Here is a 20,209-nt window from a genome sequence, read left to right as displayed (position 1 = left end):
AATATTTTTCTGAACCCTTATGACCCACTGATCACAAATCCAAATGTTAACATTGCATAAGTTGGGATGAACTTCCGGTTATGACGTCATCAAGATGGCCGCCATCTAGAATTTCACTAAAAATTGAAAAATAGTCATAACATTAACATTTTTCAACCGAAGTAGACAAATGAGGTACCAAAATGACCACAATAGAACAACAAATACATATCAGGACCAAAAAATCCAATATATGTAGTGATTTCTACGCAGGAAATGAAAAAATCGGATTTAAAGCTCAAAAATGGTGATTTTTCAGCAAATTTTTCATATTTTGTTTGACGCAGCAAAAATGTTTCCCAACAGCAATCTATTATTTCTAATAAGTTTTTTGACCACTTGTCAATCAGTTTAAGCAACAAAAACAACCAAAACCAATGTTAACATCGTATAAGTTCCGGTAATGACGTCATCAAGATGGCCACCATCTCGAATTTCACTGAAAAATGAAAAATAGTCATAACATTGGCATTTTTCAACTGAAGTAGATAAATGAGGTATCAAAATGACCACAATAGAACAACAAATACATGTCGTGACCAAATAAGCCAATATATGTAGTGATTTGAACGCAGGAAATGAAAAAAATAATATTTTAAGCTCAAAAATGGTAATTTTTCAGCATTTTTTCATATTTGGCTTGACGCAGCAAAATTGTTTCCCAACAACAAATTGTTATTCACAATCAGTTATTTGACCTCTTATCAATCTGTTAAAACAACAACAACAAAAATATATAGAAATGCAAAAAAAGAATTATTGTTATACCCTCAATTTGATAGATTAGCAGCGTCTCAAAAATAACACAACACCTACTGATAGCGTAACAAATGTAACCTAAGCTAAGCCTGTGTATCCATTAATATCATTAACAGTTCCCAAAGCGTTTGTGTCTTTGAAAATGAGCACATTCATTGTTTATTTCCTATGCATAGCATAAGCAAAATGCCATATGGTTACTACAATATCACTAATATGTCTTTCACTGGTTCTCAATGATAACCATTATCATTGTGCGTGCTTTCTCGCCTCACTGACCTATCCACTGAAGAGACGCGGCATATCTGGTAGCTGGTACATGCAGTCCGAATCAGAGTACTCGAGATATCAGTATTCAATTCGTCGAAATGTGACACTGCATAACCAGTGTTGTTCTAGCCTTTTATGACCCATCCATGACCAGAGTTCATATCAGGAACAACAGGTTCAGGGATGTGGGATCTCTTTCAGATTCTAACATATCGTACGTATATGCTGTTTCAGACTTCTCCGGCATAATGGAAATTACACCAGATGCACATTCTTCCAATGGTGGAATTGGTTCTCTTAAGCACATAACTCCATAATTCGTATGAAGTACTATTCATCAATCTTGGTGGACCCTCGTGCAACCATAAATGGCACTGGTGATATCATCGAGGTCATTAATGAGGGCATAAATGTTAAATGTTTTTCATTGGTCTGACTTTTCCCACTCCCTTGAAGGTGCTGGTTGTGTCACATCTGGTGTATGCGCAAAGAGACCATTGAAGACTCTCCAGTAAAAAGTTCTCTAAAGTGCTTTCCAGAATTGGCAAAGAGAGAAAACTTCACTGCAGACCTCATTTATGACCTCAAAGAATCCACCTGTGCCACCTATGGTCACTGAGGTTCACAAGAATTAGGAATTGTGCTTCATACGAATTAAGGAGAACCAACTCAACTCTCCACAGAATGTTGATCTGGTGTCTTTTCCATCATGCCGGGGAAGTCTGGAACATCATATACGGTATGTGAATCTAGGTGAAACTAGGTTGGAAACAGGAAGAGCTCCCACATCCCTGAAGCCGATGTTTCTGATCTTAACTCTGACCATGGACAGTTGACAAGTTAGAACCACGATGCTAACCCGGTAATGTAATGTCACATCAGGTCACCGAGGTCGAAGACGACACTCTGGCGAGAAAGCACGCACAACGAAAATGATTAGCATTAAGAACTAGTGAAAGAAATATGTGACACTGTAGTAACCATCTTATATCTTGCGTTATACACAGGAAATAAACAATGGATGTGCTCATTCTAAAAGACACAATATGTTTCGAAAAGTGTCATGGTATTTACGGAACTTTAATTTGATACCCTATAGCTATTAGTTAGCGTTTTGCTGTAATAATTCAGTTTGAGAGGCTACTAGTCTACAAAATTTCGAGCATGAAAATGGATTATTTTGAAGTCCCACTTAGATATTCAGCCAACTTTAAATTCAAATTTGTTAAGATATAAATCGTCAATAGCCAATGTTATATTCAGGAAATTCCAATACACCAGGAAACTGTAGTGTTAGCGGTTTGGAAAAAAATAACAATCATATGCCGCATCCGGTGATGTTTTGTAAACCAAATGATGGTATAACAATTCTCTTTTGCATTTCTATATATTTTTGTTGTTGTTGTTTTTTAACAGATTGATAAGAGTTCAAATAACTGATTGTGAATAACAATTTGTTGTTGGGAAACAATTTTGCTGCGTCAAGCCAAATATGAAAAAATGCTGAAAAATTACCATTTTTGAGCTTAAAATATTATTTTTTTCATTTCCTGCGTTCAAATCACTACATATATTGGCTTATTTGGTCACGACATGTATTTGTTGTTCTATTGTGGTCATTTTGATACTTCATTTGTCTACTTCAGTTGAAAAATGCCAATGTTATGACTATTTTTCATTTTTCAGTGAAATTCGAGATGGTGGCCATCTTGATGACGTCATAACCGGAACTTATACGATGTTAACATTGGTTTTGGTTGTTTTTGTTGCTTAAACTGATTGACAAGTGGTCAAAAAACTTATTAGAAATAATAGATTGCTGTTGGGAAACATTTTTGCTGCGTCAAACAAAATATGAAAAATTTGCTGAAAAATCACCATTTTTGAGCTTTAAATCCGATTTTTTCATTTCCTGCGTAGAAATCACTACATATATTGGATTTTTTGGTCCTGATATGTATTTGTTGTTCTATTGTGGTCATTTTGGTACCTCATTTGTCTACTTCGGTTGAAAAATGTTAATGTTATGACTATTTTTCAATTTTTAGTGAAATTCGAGATGGCGGCCATCTTGATGACGTCATAACCGGAAGTTCATCCCAACTTATGCAATGTTAACATTTGGATTTGTGATCAGTGGGTCATAAGGGTTCAGAAAAATATTGGTTCGGAGGTTTGGGGGGGGTGCATGTGGGACCCTCCTAGCCCATGGCCTATTGTCCATGCCATTAAATGGTTTCCACCGCTGAATCCCTCAAACGTTACGGTTTTCAATAAAAAAAAAATGAAAAAATGTCGATGTGTTGTCCCAATTACGGCACATATAACTTATATTGTTCTACCGTCCGATAGTGTGGTAGATATTACGAGGACATTCAGGGACTCTCTAGATTAAAGCATCTTAGAAACGGCCATGGTTTGACTGCGTATTTAAGGCTAACCCGTGCCTGCTGATAGAGAAAGGCCCTATATTGACAAACCTGGCGTTTACTGTACAGATTAAGGCCTGTTTTTAGGCCTAATTACTTTGCACCAGACCGCGGGTCACACGAGTGCGTTACGCCACAATGTAACCACCATTTTAATTTCCTCTGACACGGTAACTTATTGTATTGATTTTAGAATAATGGATTGTTTAGATTGAAAAGATTCTTGGATATAAGAGATGAAATGTCTTTATATTCATGACCAGTGTCATATGTTTATATGGTCAATATTTCGTCTTAGCGAAACAAACACATGCAAGTGCAATATTTGTTTCGTTTAATGTTTTATTCAATTCGCTAACTATCAGATGCATTTATAAAAAACTTGGTATTTTTTTATCTTTGAATAATAACTTTTTTTGATCTATCTCACAACTAAGGCAAACTGTTTATAATGACACCAAAGCATAATCCTGTCAGGTCACAAAGCCTTCCAATTATTGGTATAACGACAGTGATAATAACCCCTGGAGTATCGAGGATTGGGTGGGTATAACGACAGTGATAGTAACCCCTCAAGTATCGAGGATGAGGTAGATATAACGACAGTGATAGTAATTCCTGGAGTATCGAGGATTGGGTGGGTATAACGACAGTGATAGTAACCCCTCAAGTATCGAGGATGGGGTAGATATAACGACAGTGATAGTAACCCCTGGAGAATACAAATACGCGTATTGAGGAGGGTCTTTAGGTATAGTTTACATCGCCTACATAATTCCGCGATTCTGTCAGCGCTGAAATCAAGATAAATTATCCAAACTGTCCAATATCAACACAAAAGGGGGCGATATATATATCTACATGTCAAATGGTGCTCTACACCATACGGTTTTTATTTCCCAGCATGCCTATCGCAATTCCGGCGTCATCCCGATAACGCCACGTGCTGGCAAATGTTTCACGAGCTAGTTTGGACATTCTGACAGTTCCTATCTACTGAAATATCTGCCATTTTTTTCCTACCTCCTAGTTCTTATTTCCGAGGTTCCCACTTGAGCGCGTTGGTGTAAACGGACATGACATTTACTGAGGAGGGGCACGGGCTATCCTTTATATCTAGGATAGTAAAATAGCATTGTCAACTTCCATTAGCCGTGTATTCAGTACATGTGCATATAATATGACAGATAGGCTACATGTATGGTTAGCTTACGTACATTGCGTGTATATATATAACATGACAGGTAGACTCCAAGTATGGTTAGTTTACATACACTGTATATATATATATAAAATGACATAATATGGCAGTTAGACTACATGTATGGTCAACTTACATGTACATACACTGTGTATACATATGATTTAACAAATATCAAAGAAACACAATTTAACAAAGCATGACAATTTATTGACTCAAGCCCTATCCGGGCCTCGAACTCACGATCTACGGCACCCAATCGCCTACCCAAACATAGCTGCGCCTTCTACCACTGCGCCACATCCGATGACATTCGAGGCCCGGATAGGGCTTGAGTCAATAAATTGTCATGCTTTGTTAAATTGTGTTTCTTTGATATTTTTTATGATTTAACAGGTAGACTACATGTATGGTAAACTTAAATGTCCATACACTGTGTATACATATGATTTAACAGGTAGACTACATGTATGGTCAACTTACATACGGTGTATATATATATATATATATATATAATATTACAGGTAGACTACATGTATGGTTAGCTATCATACACTGTGTTACATATAATATGACAGGTAGACTACAGGTATGGTTAGCTTACATACACTGTGTATACATATGATATGACAGGTAGACTACAGGTATGGTTAGCTTACATACGGTGTATAAATATATAATATGACAGGTAGACTACATGTATGGTTAGCTTACATACACTGTGTATACATATGATATGACAGGTAGACTACAGGTATGGTTAGCTTACATACGGTGTATATATATATAATATGACAGGTAGACTACAGGTATGGTTAGCTTACATACGGTGTATATATACATAATATGACAGGAAGACTACAGGTATGGTTAGCTTACATACACCGTGTATACATATGATATGACAGGTAGACTACAGGTATGGTTAGCTTACATACACTATGTATACATATAATATGACAGGTAGACTACATGTATGGTTAGCTTACATACACTGTGTATACATATAATATGACAGGTAGACTACAGGTATGGTTAGCTTACATACACTGGGTATACATATGATATGACAGGTAGACTACAGGTATGGTTAGCTTACATACATTGTGTATATATATAATATGACAGATAGACTACAGGTATGGTTAGCTTACATACACTGTGTATATATATAATATGACAGGTAGACTACATGTATGGTTAGCTTACATACACTGTGTATACATATGATATGACAGGTAGACTACATGTATGGTTAGCTTACATACACTGTGTATACATATGATATGACAGGTAGACTACATGTATGGTTAGCTTACATACACTGTGTATACATATGATATGACAGGTAGACTACATGTATGGTTAGCTTACATACACTGTGTATACATATGATATGACAGATACCTGGTTAGCTTACATACACTGTGTATACAAATAATATGACAGGTAGACTACATGTATGGTTAGCTTACATACACTGGGTATACAGGTATGGTTAGCTTACATACACTATGTATACATATGATATGACAGGTAGACTTCATGTATGGTTAGCTTACATACACTATGTATACATATAATATGACAGGTAGACTACATGTATGGTTAGCTTACATACACTGGGTATACAGGTATGGTTAGCTTACATACACTGTGTATACATATAATATGACAGGTAGACTACAGGTATGGTTAGCTTACATACACTATGTATACATATAATATGACAGGTAGACTACAGGTATGGTTAGCTTACATACACTATGTATATATATATGATATGACAGGTAGACTACAGGTATGGTTAGCTTACATACACTATGTATATATATGATATGACATATACGACACTGAAGTATATTATAACACAATATGTCGGGATACTCGTGGATATTTGCTATAGTCAATATCAGTTCTCGTTCCATAGTGTTACTTTATTCGTGTCTTTAAGTTCAATCCGAGGTTAACTGTGGTTACCATCTTAATTTATTGACTCTGTTTAAGCTCGGACTGTAAATGTTGCATTATATAGACCTGGGTTTCACTTTCCACTCGATTTATTGACTCTGTTTAAGCTCGGACTGTAAATGTTGCAATATATAGACATGGGTTTCACTTTCCACTCGATTTATTGACTCTGTTTAAGCTCGGACTGTAAATGTTGCATTATATAGACCTGGGTTTCACTTTCCACTCGATTTATTGACTCTACATGTATTTTAGCTCGGACAATAAATGTTGTATTATATAGACCTGGGTTTTACTTTCCACTCGATTTATTGACTCTGTTTTAGCTCGGACGGTAAATGTTGTATTAGACCCGGATAATAAATGTTTTATTACATAGACCTGGATTTTATTTTCTATTCGATTTATTGACTCTTGTTTTAGCTCGCGATCGGACGGTAAATGTTGTATAAGACCTGGATTTTACTTTCTATTCTATTTAATGACTCTGTTTTAGCTCGGACGGTAAATGTTGTATTAGACATGGATTTTACTTTCCACTCGATTTATTGACTCTGTTTTAGCTACTTTCCTAACATGTTGGTCTCTGTACTCTGTGACTTTCAACATCCGTATTTATAAATATACCTTGACACTTGGCTGAGGGTTCACAGTGGGGCGTTTACATCGATTCTCTATATTTACCCAGATGTCAACTAGTTTAAATCCAGTTATAATGTTTCGATGTCAAATAGGAATGTATTTCGCCTGTTAATCTACCCTGGCTGACACAACAGGCCTTTAATTGGAGGGATTACCCCTTGGCGGGCCCCTCTAAGCTGACAAGCTTGGTGGCATTGATAGGCATAAGCAGTTTTTGACAGCTGAATAAAACATCTACAATAGGGGATCCCGAGAGGATCCGACAGGTGCGATCACTGGTTCACTGTACCAACGTGTCAAGCCAGGGATAAATCCACAGGAGGGGATCCAAGACGCTGTAGTACTCCGTTACAGAGCACTCCCTAGATATAGTACTCATTTTATCATACCCCGCTATATCATACTCACTTTATCATTCTCGCTTTATCATACTCTTTTTAATTTTTTAAATCTCGTATTTTCTGAAAAAAAATCATATGACTGTTATATATATTCATCAGTCCGTCCACCAAATACAAAAAAAAATTATGACAACATCCATTTACATTGAGTTGGCCCCCTGTGCGAAAAACATTCGACATGAACTGATTATTATTGAGTAATCACTCGGACTGATACAAAACGTTTCTCTGAACTCTCTACAAACACACCAAGGATTTGTAAGAGATCTATATACGTTCTTGAACATAGTATCATAGAGTTTTTGTTATATACCCAACACGCTCGTCAGCCGGAAATGACCTTTGCGAGGAGAAATTAGTGACCTTTTATCAACGTTCCCTCAGGATTCAAAGACTTCGCTGTATACAATGATTGTGTGATGAATGTATGTATGTTTCGGGAGACTGTTGTCAACATGATACTAACTGGGTAGATTCAAAGATGGCTTCACCTGTATAAAATGTATTGCGTGTGTGAATAAACCTATCCAGCTATTCAAGTCATTTTGAAGGTATTGCCTCCGTTTGTCTTAGGTATGATCTAAATACGTGATGTTGTCTGTCTGTTAAATAACGTACAACGTGTATATCTGACCGATCATTTGATAAACTCACATTTAAGTCAGAAAAAAAAAAACTTACGAGAAGTCGTGATCCTTAATGCATTTATATTGTAAATGTCATGTCATGGCATAAGTAATTAATTCTGAAAACCCGGACCGGCTCACTTTTTAAATGTTATCGAATTCATGCACTAAAGATTCTTTATTGAGTTGATTAGCCTGTTTATATTACCTCGCAGGCTGCCTGACTTAGATATAACCTAGTCTTACACCTAAAAGACTGTTTACCCGCTGATCAAGTCTTATAATACTTGTCAAACCGTATTCACATACAAAAACAATTTGGTGACAAGGGATGTTCACTCCATTCACCTTCGGAAAAAAATTGGTGAAAGATGTTTACGCCATTCACTTTCGAAAACAATTTGGTGATGGATGATTACTCCAATCACCTTCGGAAACAATTTGGTGAAAGATTTTACTCCATTCACCTTCGGAAAAAATTTGGTGAAAGATGTTTACTCCATTCACATTCGGAAAAAATTTGGTGAAAGATGTTTACTCCATTCACCTTCGGAAACAATTTGGTGAAAGATGTTTACTCCATTCACCTTCGAAAACAATTTGGTGACGGATATTTACTCCATTCACCTTCGGAAACAATTTGGTGAACGATGTTCACTCCAGAAACATTCGGAAACAATTTGGTGAAAGTGCAGACCCTGATGCGTGTAACATTCCCTCGATACTCCAGGAGTTACTACCACTGTCGTTTTATCCGCCCCTGGAGAATCCTCGATATCGTAGGGGTTACTATCACTGACGTTATATCAACCTCTGGATCATCCTCGATACTCCAGGGGTTACTATCACTGACGTTATATCTACCTCTGGACCATCCTCGATACTCCAGGGGTTACTATTACTGACGTTATATCCACCCCTGGACCATCCTCGATACTCCAGGGGTTACTATTACTGACGTTATATCCACCCCTGGACCATCCTCGATACTCCAGGGGTTACTATCACTGACGTTATATCTACCTCTGATACTCCAGGGGTTACTATTACTGACGTTATATCCACCCCTGGACCATCCTTGATACTCCAGGGGTTACTATTACTGACGTTATATCCACCCCTGGACCATCCTCGATACTCCAGGGGTTACTATCACTGACGTTATATATACTTCTGGACCATCCTCGATACTGCAGGGGTTACTATCAATGACTTTATATCTGCCTCTGGACCATCTCGATACTTCAGGGGTTACTATCACTGACGTTATATCTACCTCTGGACCATCCTCGATACTCCAGGGGTTACTATTACTGACGTTTTATCCACACCTGGACCATCCTTGATACTCCAGGGGTTACTACCACTGTCGTTTTATCCGCCCCTGGAGAATCCTCGATACTCCAGGGGTTACTATCACTGACGTTATATCCACCCCTGGACCATCCTTGATACTCCAGGGGTTACTATTACTGACGTTATATCCACCCCTGGACCATCCTTGATACTCCAGGGGTTACTATTACTGACGTTATATCCACCCCTGGACCATCCTCGATACTCCAGGGGTTACTATCACTGACGTTATATCCACCCCTGGACCATCCTCGATACTCCAGGGGTTACTATCACTGACGTTATATCCACCTCTGGACCATCCTCGATACTTCAGGGGTTACTATCACTGACGTTATATCCACCCCTGGACCATCCTCGATACTCCAGGGGTTACTATCACTGACGTTATATCCACCTCTGGACCATCTCGATACTCCAGGGGTTACTATCACTGACGTTATATCCACCTCTGGACCATCCTCGATACTCCAGGGGTTACTATCACTGACGTTATATCCACCTCTGGACCATCCTCGATACTCCAGGGGTTACTATCACTGACGTTATATCCACCCCTGGACCATCCTCGATACTCCAGGGGTTACTATCACTGACGTTATATCCACCCCTGGACCATCCTCGATACTCCAGGGGTTACTATCACTGACGTTATATCCACCCCTGGACCATCTCGATACTCCAGGGGTTACTATCACTGACGTTATATCCACCTCTGGACCATGCTCGATACTTCAGGGGTTACTATCACTGACGTTACTTATGCTGTCTTAGAGAATATGTAATTATGCTATATGAATAAAACCAACAAGTATGTCAATAAGATATAGATGCAGGCATTAAATATATTTTTGTTTACTTTGCTAACTCATAAAACTTATAAAACTGCTGGGTGGCAACCGACACTTGTTAGGTTTCCTGATAATTTGATGGTGTCTCGGCGCCAAATTGCCAATCTGACTCTTATTTCGAGGCTAACCCTAACCTGACGTTTAGTTGATAAGCAGATGTTGTTTGAGACAAACAAATACTTGTATTGTATTTCGCTTTATCTATAGATCATGTAATAGTGCAATTTTTATACACGTTTTTTTAAATGTCAAATTAAAGATTTCCAATAAAGAGGTTAGTTGTATTGCATTTTCTATTGTGGACAAAATTAAATGTCGATAGAAAATTCATCAGCGGAGCGTTAATAAAGGAAAGAAATGTCAAACAACTCATACTATGATAGGTAACAGATAGACAGCTCACCTGGATGTCTGCCAGTCATGTATATAGACGCTGGACAGCTCACCTGGATGTCTGCCAGTCATGTATATAGACGCTGGACAGCTCACCTGGATGTCTGCCAGTCATGTATATAGACGCTGGACAGCTCACCTGGATGTCTGCCAGTCATGTATATAGACGCTGGACAGCTCACCTGGATGTCTGCCAGTCATGTATATAGACGCTGGACAGCTCACCTGGATGTCTGCCAGTCATGTATGTAGACACTGGACAGTTCACCTGGATGTCTGCCAGTCATGTATATAGACGCTGGACAGCTCACCTGGATGTCTGCCAGTCATGTATATGATCAGACTAGGGCCCAAAATCACGTACAAGATCACACCAGGGTCCAAAATCATGAACCAGGTCACATCAGGGTCCTAAATCATGAACCAGGTCACATCAGGGTCCATAATCACGAATCAGATCAGACCTGGGTCCAAAATCACGAACCAGATCAGACCTGGGTCCAAAATCACGAACCAGATCAGACCTGGGTCCAAAATCACGAACTAGATCACGCCAGGGCTCAAAATCACGAACCAGTTTTAAAGTCTTTAATCGGTTTTAAATACAGACTTGGCAAATAAATACGACGTCACCAAAGTGAAGTTACGTATAATGAAATACGACGTTGTTACATTTTGTTACATTGAACTGAGTTTTTAATATTTATAAAAATAATGTGCCCAACAATATAATATATATTTCTAGAGCACTATATTAATCCCTCTCCATTCTCATTCCAGAAACGACGTTCAACTCCGACGCCTTGTTCGCTCGCTCCACAGCCTTGTCAAGAGAAGACAGACCTCGGAATACGCCAGGGTTGACGTCTACAGACGGACAGTTTCCTCCAAAGTTCCTTGGCTCCAGAAACACGCAGACAAATTCTTGCCAAATGTGTATCTTCGAAAATCCACTAACATCTCGGAGTCTTCATTAGTGTTTCTGCAACAAGAGTTCTCTAAAGAAGATGGTCTGGTCCACACGTGTCTGTCCAATATAGCCTATACTAAAGACTTGCCCATGTCACCGCTAATGCACGTGCAAAATCGATTGTTGTGGGACGCGGGAACTAAAGATTCCATGAAATTTAAGGAAGGGATGAAAATTCATCGCGGTCCTTATTCGTTTGGTGCTTGTGACAATCTGAACACTAGATGTGCACATTTTATCCTTATGCACGATCCGTTGACGTTAGCGATCTCGGGTTATGATTTCTGTAATGTCAACCCCCACCACGAAAGGTGTTATTTGTTTCTGTCCCAGTCTATTTCCTTGAAGGAATGGATTTTATTACAAAAAGGTGCTTTATTCTACCATTTACTGTTTACACCAGAAATGTGTTCTCATGAAAAATCAAAACATTTTAAATATCTCCATAAACAGAATTCCACAAGTTATGCTCAGGATCAGAGAAATCCTTGCTGGTACCGGCAAAAACTAATGCTGGGTGAAGCATTAAGTGACACAGATGTAAGTGATATCACGAGCTACATGGTCAAACACCTCTCTGATTGGTTCGCCGTGGTCGGCCTCGCTTCAGATGTGGAAAGCAGTTTGCTAATGTTTGAAAAAGCTTTCGACCTTCCTTTCACCAAGTGCCATAGAAAAAGGAACAGCGACGTGAACAATACAACATATCAGAAATCTAATGGCAATAGGTCAAACAAGGAAAATACTGATGGTGATAATCGTATACATCTAAGAGATGATAAAGACGTTCAGGAAGCTATGTTGCCCGATTTGATAATATATAAGGAGGCCAAGCGACTGTTTCATATCCAACAACAAATCCTTTTAAACAAAGTGTAACATATTTATTTGCTTTAATATCCTGTATTGTCTATATGTGTTTCAAACATAAATTATAAAGTATATCAAATGTTATGTTCTTCCATTGTCTGTCATTTCGCTCTAGTATACTGTGTACTATCACTTAGAGAGTTGTTTCATTATTAATTATATTTTAATCGGGTAGGGTGGAAACTTTGATATGGTTGACGGGTGAAGATACTATTCATGACATGCCTATAGGCCCAGATTAGAACTACTGGTAGTGAACGCGCCTATTTATGACATGCCTATAGGCCTAGATTAGAACTACTGGTACTGGTAGTGAACGCGCCTATTTATGACATGCCTATAGGCCCAGATTAGAACTACTGGTACTGGTAGTGACCGCGCCTATTTATGACATGCCTATAGGCCCAGATTAGTCCTACTGGTACTGGTAGTGACGACGCCTATTTATGATTCATGCCTATAGGCCCAGATTAGTCCTACTGGTACTGGTAGTGACCGCGCCTATTTATGACATGTATATAGCCCCAGATTAGTCACGGTACTGGTAGTAGCCGCCATTTTTATTATAGGCCTAGATTAGCCTACTGGTACTGGTAATGACCGCGCCTATTTATGATATGTCCTATAGGCCCAGATTAGACTACTGGTACTGTACTGACCCATTTATAAAACGTAGTAAAGGCCCAGATTAGGCCTACTGGTAGTGACGACGCCTATTTATGACACTGTCTATAGGCCCAGATTAGGCCTACTGGTACTGGTAGTGACTGACGCCTATTTATGAATGTCTATAAGGCCCAGATTAGGCCTACTGGTACTGGTAGTGACTACGCCCTATTATGACATGTCTATAGGCCCAGATTAGGCCTACTGGTACTGGTAGTGACCAGCCTATTTATGGATGTCTATAGGCCCAGATTAGGCCTACTGGTACTGGTAGTGAACGCGCCTATTTATGACATGTCTATAGGCCCAGATTAGGCCTACTGGTACTGGTAGTGACGCCCTATTTATGACATGCGTCTATAGGCCCAGATTAGAACTACTGGTACTGGTAGTGAACGCGCCTATTTATGACACGTCTATAGGCCAGATTAGGCCTACTGGTACTGGTAGTGACCGCACGCCTATTTATGACACGTCTATAGGCCCAGATTAGGCCTACTGGTACTGGTAGTGACGACGCCTATTTATGACATGTCTATAGGCCCAGATTAGGCCTACTGGTACTGGTGTAGTGACGCGCCTATTTATGACACGTCTATAGGCCCAGATTAGGCTACTGGTACTGGTAGTGACGACGCCTATTTATGACACGTCTATAGGCCCAGATTAGGCCTACTGGTACTGGTAGTGACCGACGCCTATTTATGACACTATAGGCCCAGATTAGGCCTACTGGTACTGGTAGTGACGACGCAATATGTATGACATGTCTATAGGCACGGATTAGGCCTACTGGTAGTGACGACGCCTATTCATGACACGTCTCTAGGCCCAGATTAGTCCTACTGGTACTGGTAGTGACGCCTATTTATGACATGTCTATAGGCTCAGATTAGTCCTACTGGTACTGGAAGTGACGACGCCTATTTATGACACGTCTATAGGCCCAGATTAGGCCTACTGGTACTGGTAGTGACGTACGCCTATTTTATGACATGCCTATAGGCCCAGATTAGAACCTACTGGTACTGGTAGTGACGCGCCTATTTATGACATGCCTATTGGCCTAGATTAGAACTACTGGTACTGGTAGTGAACGCGCCTATTTATGACATGCCTATAGGCCCAGATTAGAACTACTGGTACTGGTAGTGACCACGCCTATTTATAACATGTCTATAGGCCCAGATTTAGGCCTACTGGTACTGGGTAGCAGTGAACGACGCCTATTTTTATGACAATGTCTATAGGCCCAGATTAGGCCTACTGGTACTGGTAGTGACGCGCCTATTTATGACATGTCTACTAGGCCCAGATTAGTGACCTACTGGTACTGGTAATGACGACACCTATTTATGGACTTGCCTACCCAGATTAGAACTACTGGTACTGGTAGTGACGCGCATATTTATGACATGTCCCCTATAGGCCCAGATTAGGCCTACTGGTACTGGTAGTGACGCGCGCCTATTTATGACCATGTCTATAGGCCCAGATTAGAACTACTGGTATTGGTAGTGAACGCGCCTATTTATGACATGGCACTATAGGCCCAGATTAGGCCTACTGGTATTGGTAGTGAACGCGCCGTATTTATGACACGACCCTATAGGCCCAGATTATGAACTACTGGTACTGGTAGTTGAACTGCGGCCTATTATGACATGCCTGTATGGCCCAGATTTAGGCCTACTGGTACTGGTAGTGACCACGACTATTTATGACATGTCTATGAGGCCTAGATTAGACCTACTGGTACTCGTAGTGTGACCGGTTGTGACTACGCCTATTTATCGACATTGCCTATAGGCCCAGATTAGGCCTACTGGGTACTGGGTAGTGACGACCATATAGTGTCGGCCCAGATATTTATGATGACTTCGCCTATTTAGACATGCCCCCAGATTAGAAACTACTGGTACTGGTAGTGACGACGCCTATTTATGACATGCCTATAGGCCCAGATTAGAACTACTGGTACTGGTAGTGACTCACGCCTATTTATGACATGTCTATAGTCTATTAGGCCCAGATTATGCCTACTGGTACTTGTAGTGTGACCACGCCTACTTATGACATGTCTATAGGCACAAATATAGTCCTACTGGTACTGGTAGTGACCGACCCTATCTATGACATGTCTATAGTGCCGCAGATTAGAGACAACTGGTACTGGTAGTGACCGCGCCTATTTATGACATGTCTATAGGCCCAGATTAGTCCTACTGGTACTGGAAGTGACGACGCCTATTTATGACACGTCTATAGGCCCAGATTAGGCCTACTGGTACTGGTAGTGACGACGCCTATTTATGACACGTCTATAGGCCCAGATTAGTCCTACTGGTACTGGTACTGGCCTAGTGACGACGCCTATTTATGACATGTCTATAGGCCCCGAGATTAGGTCCTACTGGTACTGGTAGTGACCACGCCTATTTATGACATGTCTATAGGCCCAGATTAGGCCTACTGGTACTGTAGTGGACCGCGCCTATTTATGACATGTCTATAGGCCCAGATTAGGCCTACTGGTACTGGTAGTGACGACGCCTATTTATGACATGTCTATAGGCCCAGATTAGGCCTACTGGTACTGGTAGTGACCACGCCTATTTATGACACGTCTATAGGCCCAGATTAGTCCTACTGGTACTGGTAGTGACGACGCCTATTTATGACATGTCTATAGGCCCAGATTAGTCCTACTGGTACTGGTAGTGACGACGCCTATTTATGACACGTCTATAGGCCCAAATTAGGCCTACTGGTACTGGTAGTGACGCCTATCTATGACATGTCTATAGGCCCAGATTAGAACAACTGGTACTGGTAGTGAACGCGCCTATTTATGACACGTCTATAGGCCCAGATTAGGCTACTGGTACTGATAGTGGCCTACTGACATGTCTATAGGTAGATTAGACTGGTACTGGGTAGTGACGCCTATTTATGACACGTCTATAGGCCCAGATTAGGCCTACTGGTACTGGTAGTGACCACGCCTATTTATGACACGTCTATAGGCCCAGATTAGGCCTACTGGTACTGGTAGTGACGACGCCTATTTATGACATGTCTATAGGCCCAGATTAGGCCTACTGGTACTGGTAGTGACCACGCCGGCCCTATTTATGACACGTCTATAGGCCCAGATTAGGCCTACTGGTACTGGTAGTGACGACGCTATTTATGACACGTCTATAGGCCCAGATTACACTACTGGTACTGGTAGTGACTAACGCCTATTATGACATGTAGGCCCAGATTAGTACTGGTACTGGTAGTGACGACGCCTATTTATGACACATCGTCTATAGGCCAGATTAGGCCTACTGGTACTGGTAGTGACTGACGCTTGGTATTTTATGACATGTCTATAGGCCCAGATTAGGCCTACTGGTACTGGTAGTGACGACGCCTATTTATGACACGTCTATAGGCCCAGATTAGGCCTACTGGTACTGGTAGTGACCGCGCCTATTTATGACATGTCTATAGGCCCAGATTAGGCCTACTGGTACTGGTAGTGACGACGCCTATTTATGACACGTCTATAGGCCCAGATTAGGCCTACTGGTACTGGTAGTGACCACGCCTATTTATGACATGTCTATAGGCCCAGATTAGGCCTACTGGTACTGGTAGTGACGACGCCTATTTATGACACGTCTATAGGCCCAGATTAGGCCTACTGGTACTGGTAGTGACGACGCCTATTTATGACACGTCTATAGGCCCAGATTAGGCCTACTGGTACTGGTAGTGACCACGCCTATTTATGACATGTCTATAGGCCCAGATTAGGCCTACTGGTACTGGTAGTGACGACGCCTATTTATGACACGTCTATAGGCCCAGATTAGGCCTACTGGTACTGGTAGTGACGACGCCTATTTATGACACGTCTATAGGCCCAGATTAGTCCTACTGGTACTGGTAGTGACGACGCCTATTTATGACACGTCTATAGGCCCAGATTAGGCCTACTGGTACTGGTAGTGACGACGCCTATTTATGACACGTCTATAGGCCCAGATTAGGCCTACTGGTACTGGTAGTGACGACGCCTATTTATGACACGTCTATAGGCCCAGATTAGGCCTACTGGTACTGGTAGTGACGACGCCTATTTATGACACGTCTATAGGCCCAGATTAGGCCTACTGGTACTGGTAGTGACCACGCCTATTTATGACACGTCTATAGGCCCAGATTAGGCCTACTGGTACTGGTAGTGACCACGCCTATTTATGACACGTCTATAGGCCCAGATTAGGCCTACTGGTACTGGTAGTGATGACGCATATTTATGACACGTCTATAGGCCCAGATTAGTCCTACTGGTACTGGTAGTGACCACGCCTATTTATGACATGTCTATAGCCCCAGATAACGAAATTCTACTTTCAACACAAGAGTACAAAATTCTCCATTTCACATAGGACTATAAAATTCACCATTTCACACAAGACACAAATTCTCCATTTATCACGAGACTACAGAATTCTCCATTTTACACAAGACTATTGAATTCCCCATTTTACACAGGACTACACAATTCTCTATTTTACACAGGACTACACATGTACAATTCTCCATTTAACATAAGACACAAAATTCTCCATTTAACACAAGCCTACATTATTCTTCATTTCAAACAGGACTATAAAATTCTCTATTACTCACAAGACTACAAAATTCACTATTTCACACAAGACAGAAAATTCCCCATTTTACACAGGATTACAAAATTTTCCATTTAACATAAGACACAAAATTGTCCATTAAACACGAGACTACAGAATTCTTCATTTCACACAGGACTATTGAATTGTCCATTGCACACAGGACTATTGCATTGTCCATTTGACACAAGACACAAAATTCTCCCTATAACCTCTGCCTACATTTACATTTGTATCACACAAACGTAACAGAAGTCATTATTTTACAAAACATATACGTCAATATTGCTTAAGATCAGACGAGTTATCTCCCATTACATTTATATACAGATAGATATTGCAATATTTGACGTGAACTAGAAGTGGATAGAACATAAACAGGTTTACTAAGGTGACTGGGAAACTCACACGGAAATTTTTCTTCATGATTACGAACTAATTTATAGACAATTGATTATCGCAATGCTAGTTCGTTGACGTGAACTAGAAGTCTTGAACATAAACAGGTTTACTTTAGGTGACTGGGAACTCACACGATTTTTTTTTTTCATGATTACGAACTAATTTCGTTCTGATAATCTTTAAGCTAAAGCCTGCTGTACAAAAACTACGTTCTAAATGCCAATGTATGTGTAGTCCCCTAAACTCTCATCTCTTCAGAACCAACCATCCTGTATCTACGGATATTTCTTTGAGTGCAAACAATCTAAAACTCGAATAATTGTTTTATTTCATAATTCAGCTGAGCTGAATTTCAACAATTTACAATTGCTCCAAGTATTGAGTTTTCTGAAATTCAAATTAAATTATGTTTAGCCATGCATATAGATTTATAGGCATACGGAAGCGTGTTAGACTCGCAAAGGGAAATATGTGTTTGTCGGTATGGCGGCCGCTATATAAACTTATTAATAACGTTTATGAATGATTTTTGATTTTCTTTTTCGAAATCGTACAATTTACAATTGCTCTAAGTATTGAGCTTTCTGAAATTCAAATTAAATTATGTTTAGCCATGCATATAGATTTATAGGCATACGGAAGCGTATTAGACTCACAAACGGAACAAATGTGTTTGTCGCTATGGCGGCCGCCATATAAATTTATTAATAATGTTTAGGAATGGATTTTGATTTTCTTTTTCGAAATCGTACTTTGTCGCTTTGATCAGGTAGACGGCTATTACAAATCACTTTTCACACCTTCATCGACCCAATTCTACCTCCACCTCTAACACACAACTATTTGTATCATCCATTTCAGACCACTGGAACAAAGAAAGGCTGTTTTATATATTCCATAGAAATATCATTTTACTTTGAATCATCATTTTATTTCGGATCCTTTATACCGTCAAGGTTTTTATAATCCATCTCAGTCATCTTCAAGGTCAAGGTTTATCTTAGTATCATCTTCAAGGTCAAGGTTATCTTAGTATCATCATCACGGTCAAGGTCATCTAAGTATTATCATGGTCAAAATGATCTATGTATCATAATGGTCAAGGTCAACTCAGTATCATCATCATGGTTAAGGTCATCCCAGTATCATCACCAATGTCAAGGTTATCATGTAAGTATCATCATCATGGTCAAGGTCATCTGAGTATCATCATCACAGTCAAGGTCATCTGAGTATCATCATCACAGTCACGGTCATCTCAGTATCATCATGGTCAAGGTCATCACAGTATCATCATTATGGTCAAGGCCATCTTAGTATAATCATCATAGTCAAGGTCATCTCAGTATCATCACGGTCAAGGTCATCTCAGTATCATCATCACGGTCAAGGTCATCTCAGTATCATTATGGTCAAGGTCATTTAAGTATTATCATGGTCAAAGTGATCTATGTATCATAATGGTCAAGGTCAACTCAGTATCAGTATCATCATGATCAAGGTCATGTCAGTATCATCATCATGGAAAATGTCATATCAGTATTATCATCACTGTCAAGGTCATTTCAGTATCATCATCACGGTTAAGGTAATCTCAGTATTATCATTATGGTCAAGGTCACCTCAGTATCATTATGGTCAAGGTCATGTCAGAATCATCATTATGATCATAGTC

The 20,209-nt window shown here is 39.9% G+C and overlaps 1 protein-coding gene across 1 annotated transcript in view; it reads left to right on the top strand.

The window, feature by feature from the left end:
* Positions 1-12,862, top strand: part of LOC138309005 (uncharacterized) — a 28,363-nt gene extending 15,501 nt beyond the window's left edge. The window contains exon 2 of the mRNA XM_069250095.1: positions 11,719-12,862. Coding sequence (XP_069106196.1) covers positions 11,719-12,787 — 1,069 coding nt within the window. The 3' untranslated portion in view covers positions 12,788-12,862. The remainder of the gene's footprint in view (positions 1-11,718) is intronic.
* Positions 12,863-20,209: the final 7,347 nt, after the last annotated feature.

The sequence above is a fragment of the Argopecten irradians genome, chromosome 15, assembly GCF_041381155.1.
Source record: "Argopecten irradians isolate NY chromosome 15, Ai_NY, whole genome shotgun sequence".
NCBI classification, from domain to species: Eukaryota; Metazoa; Mollusca; class Bivalvia; order Pectinida; family Pectinidae; genus Argopecten; species Argopecten irradians.
This window is presented reverse-complemented; position numbering and strand designations above follow the sequence as displayed.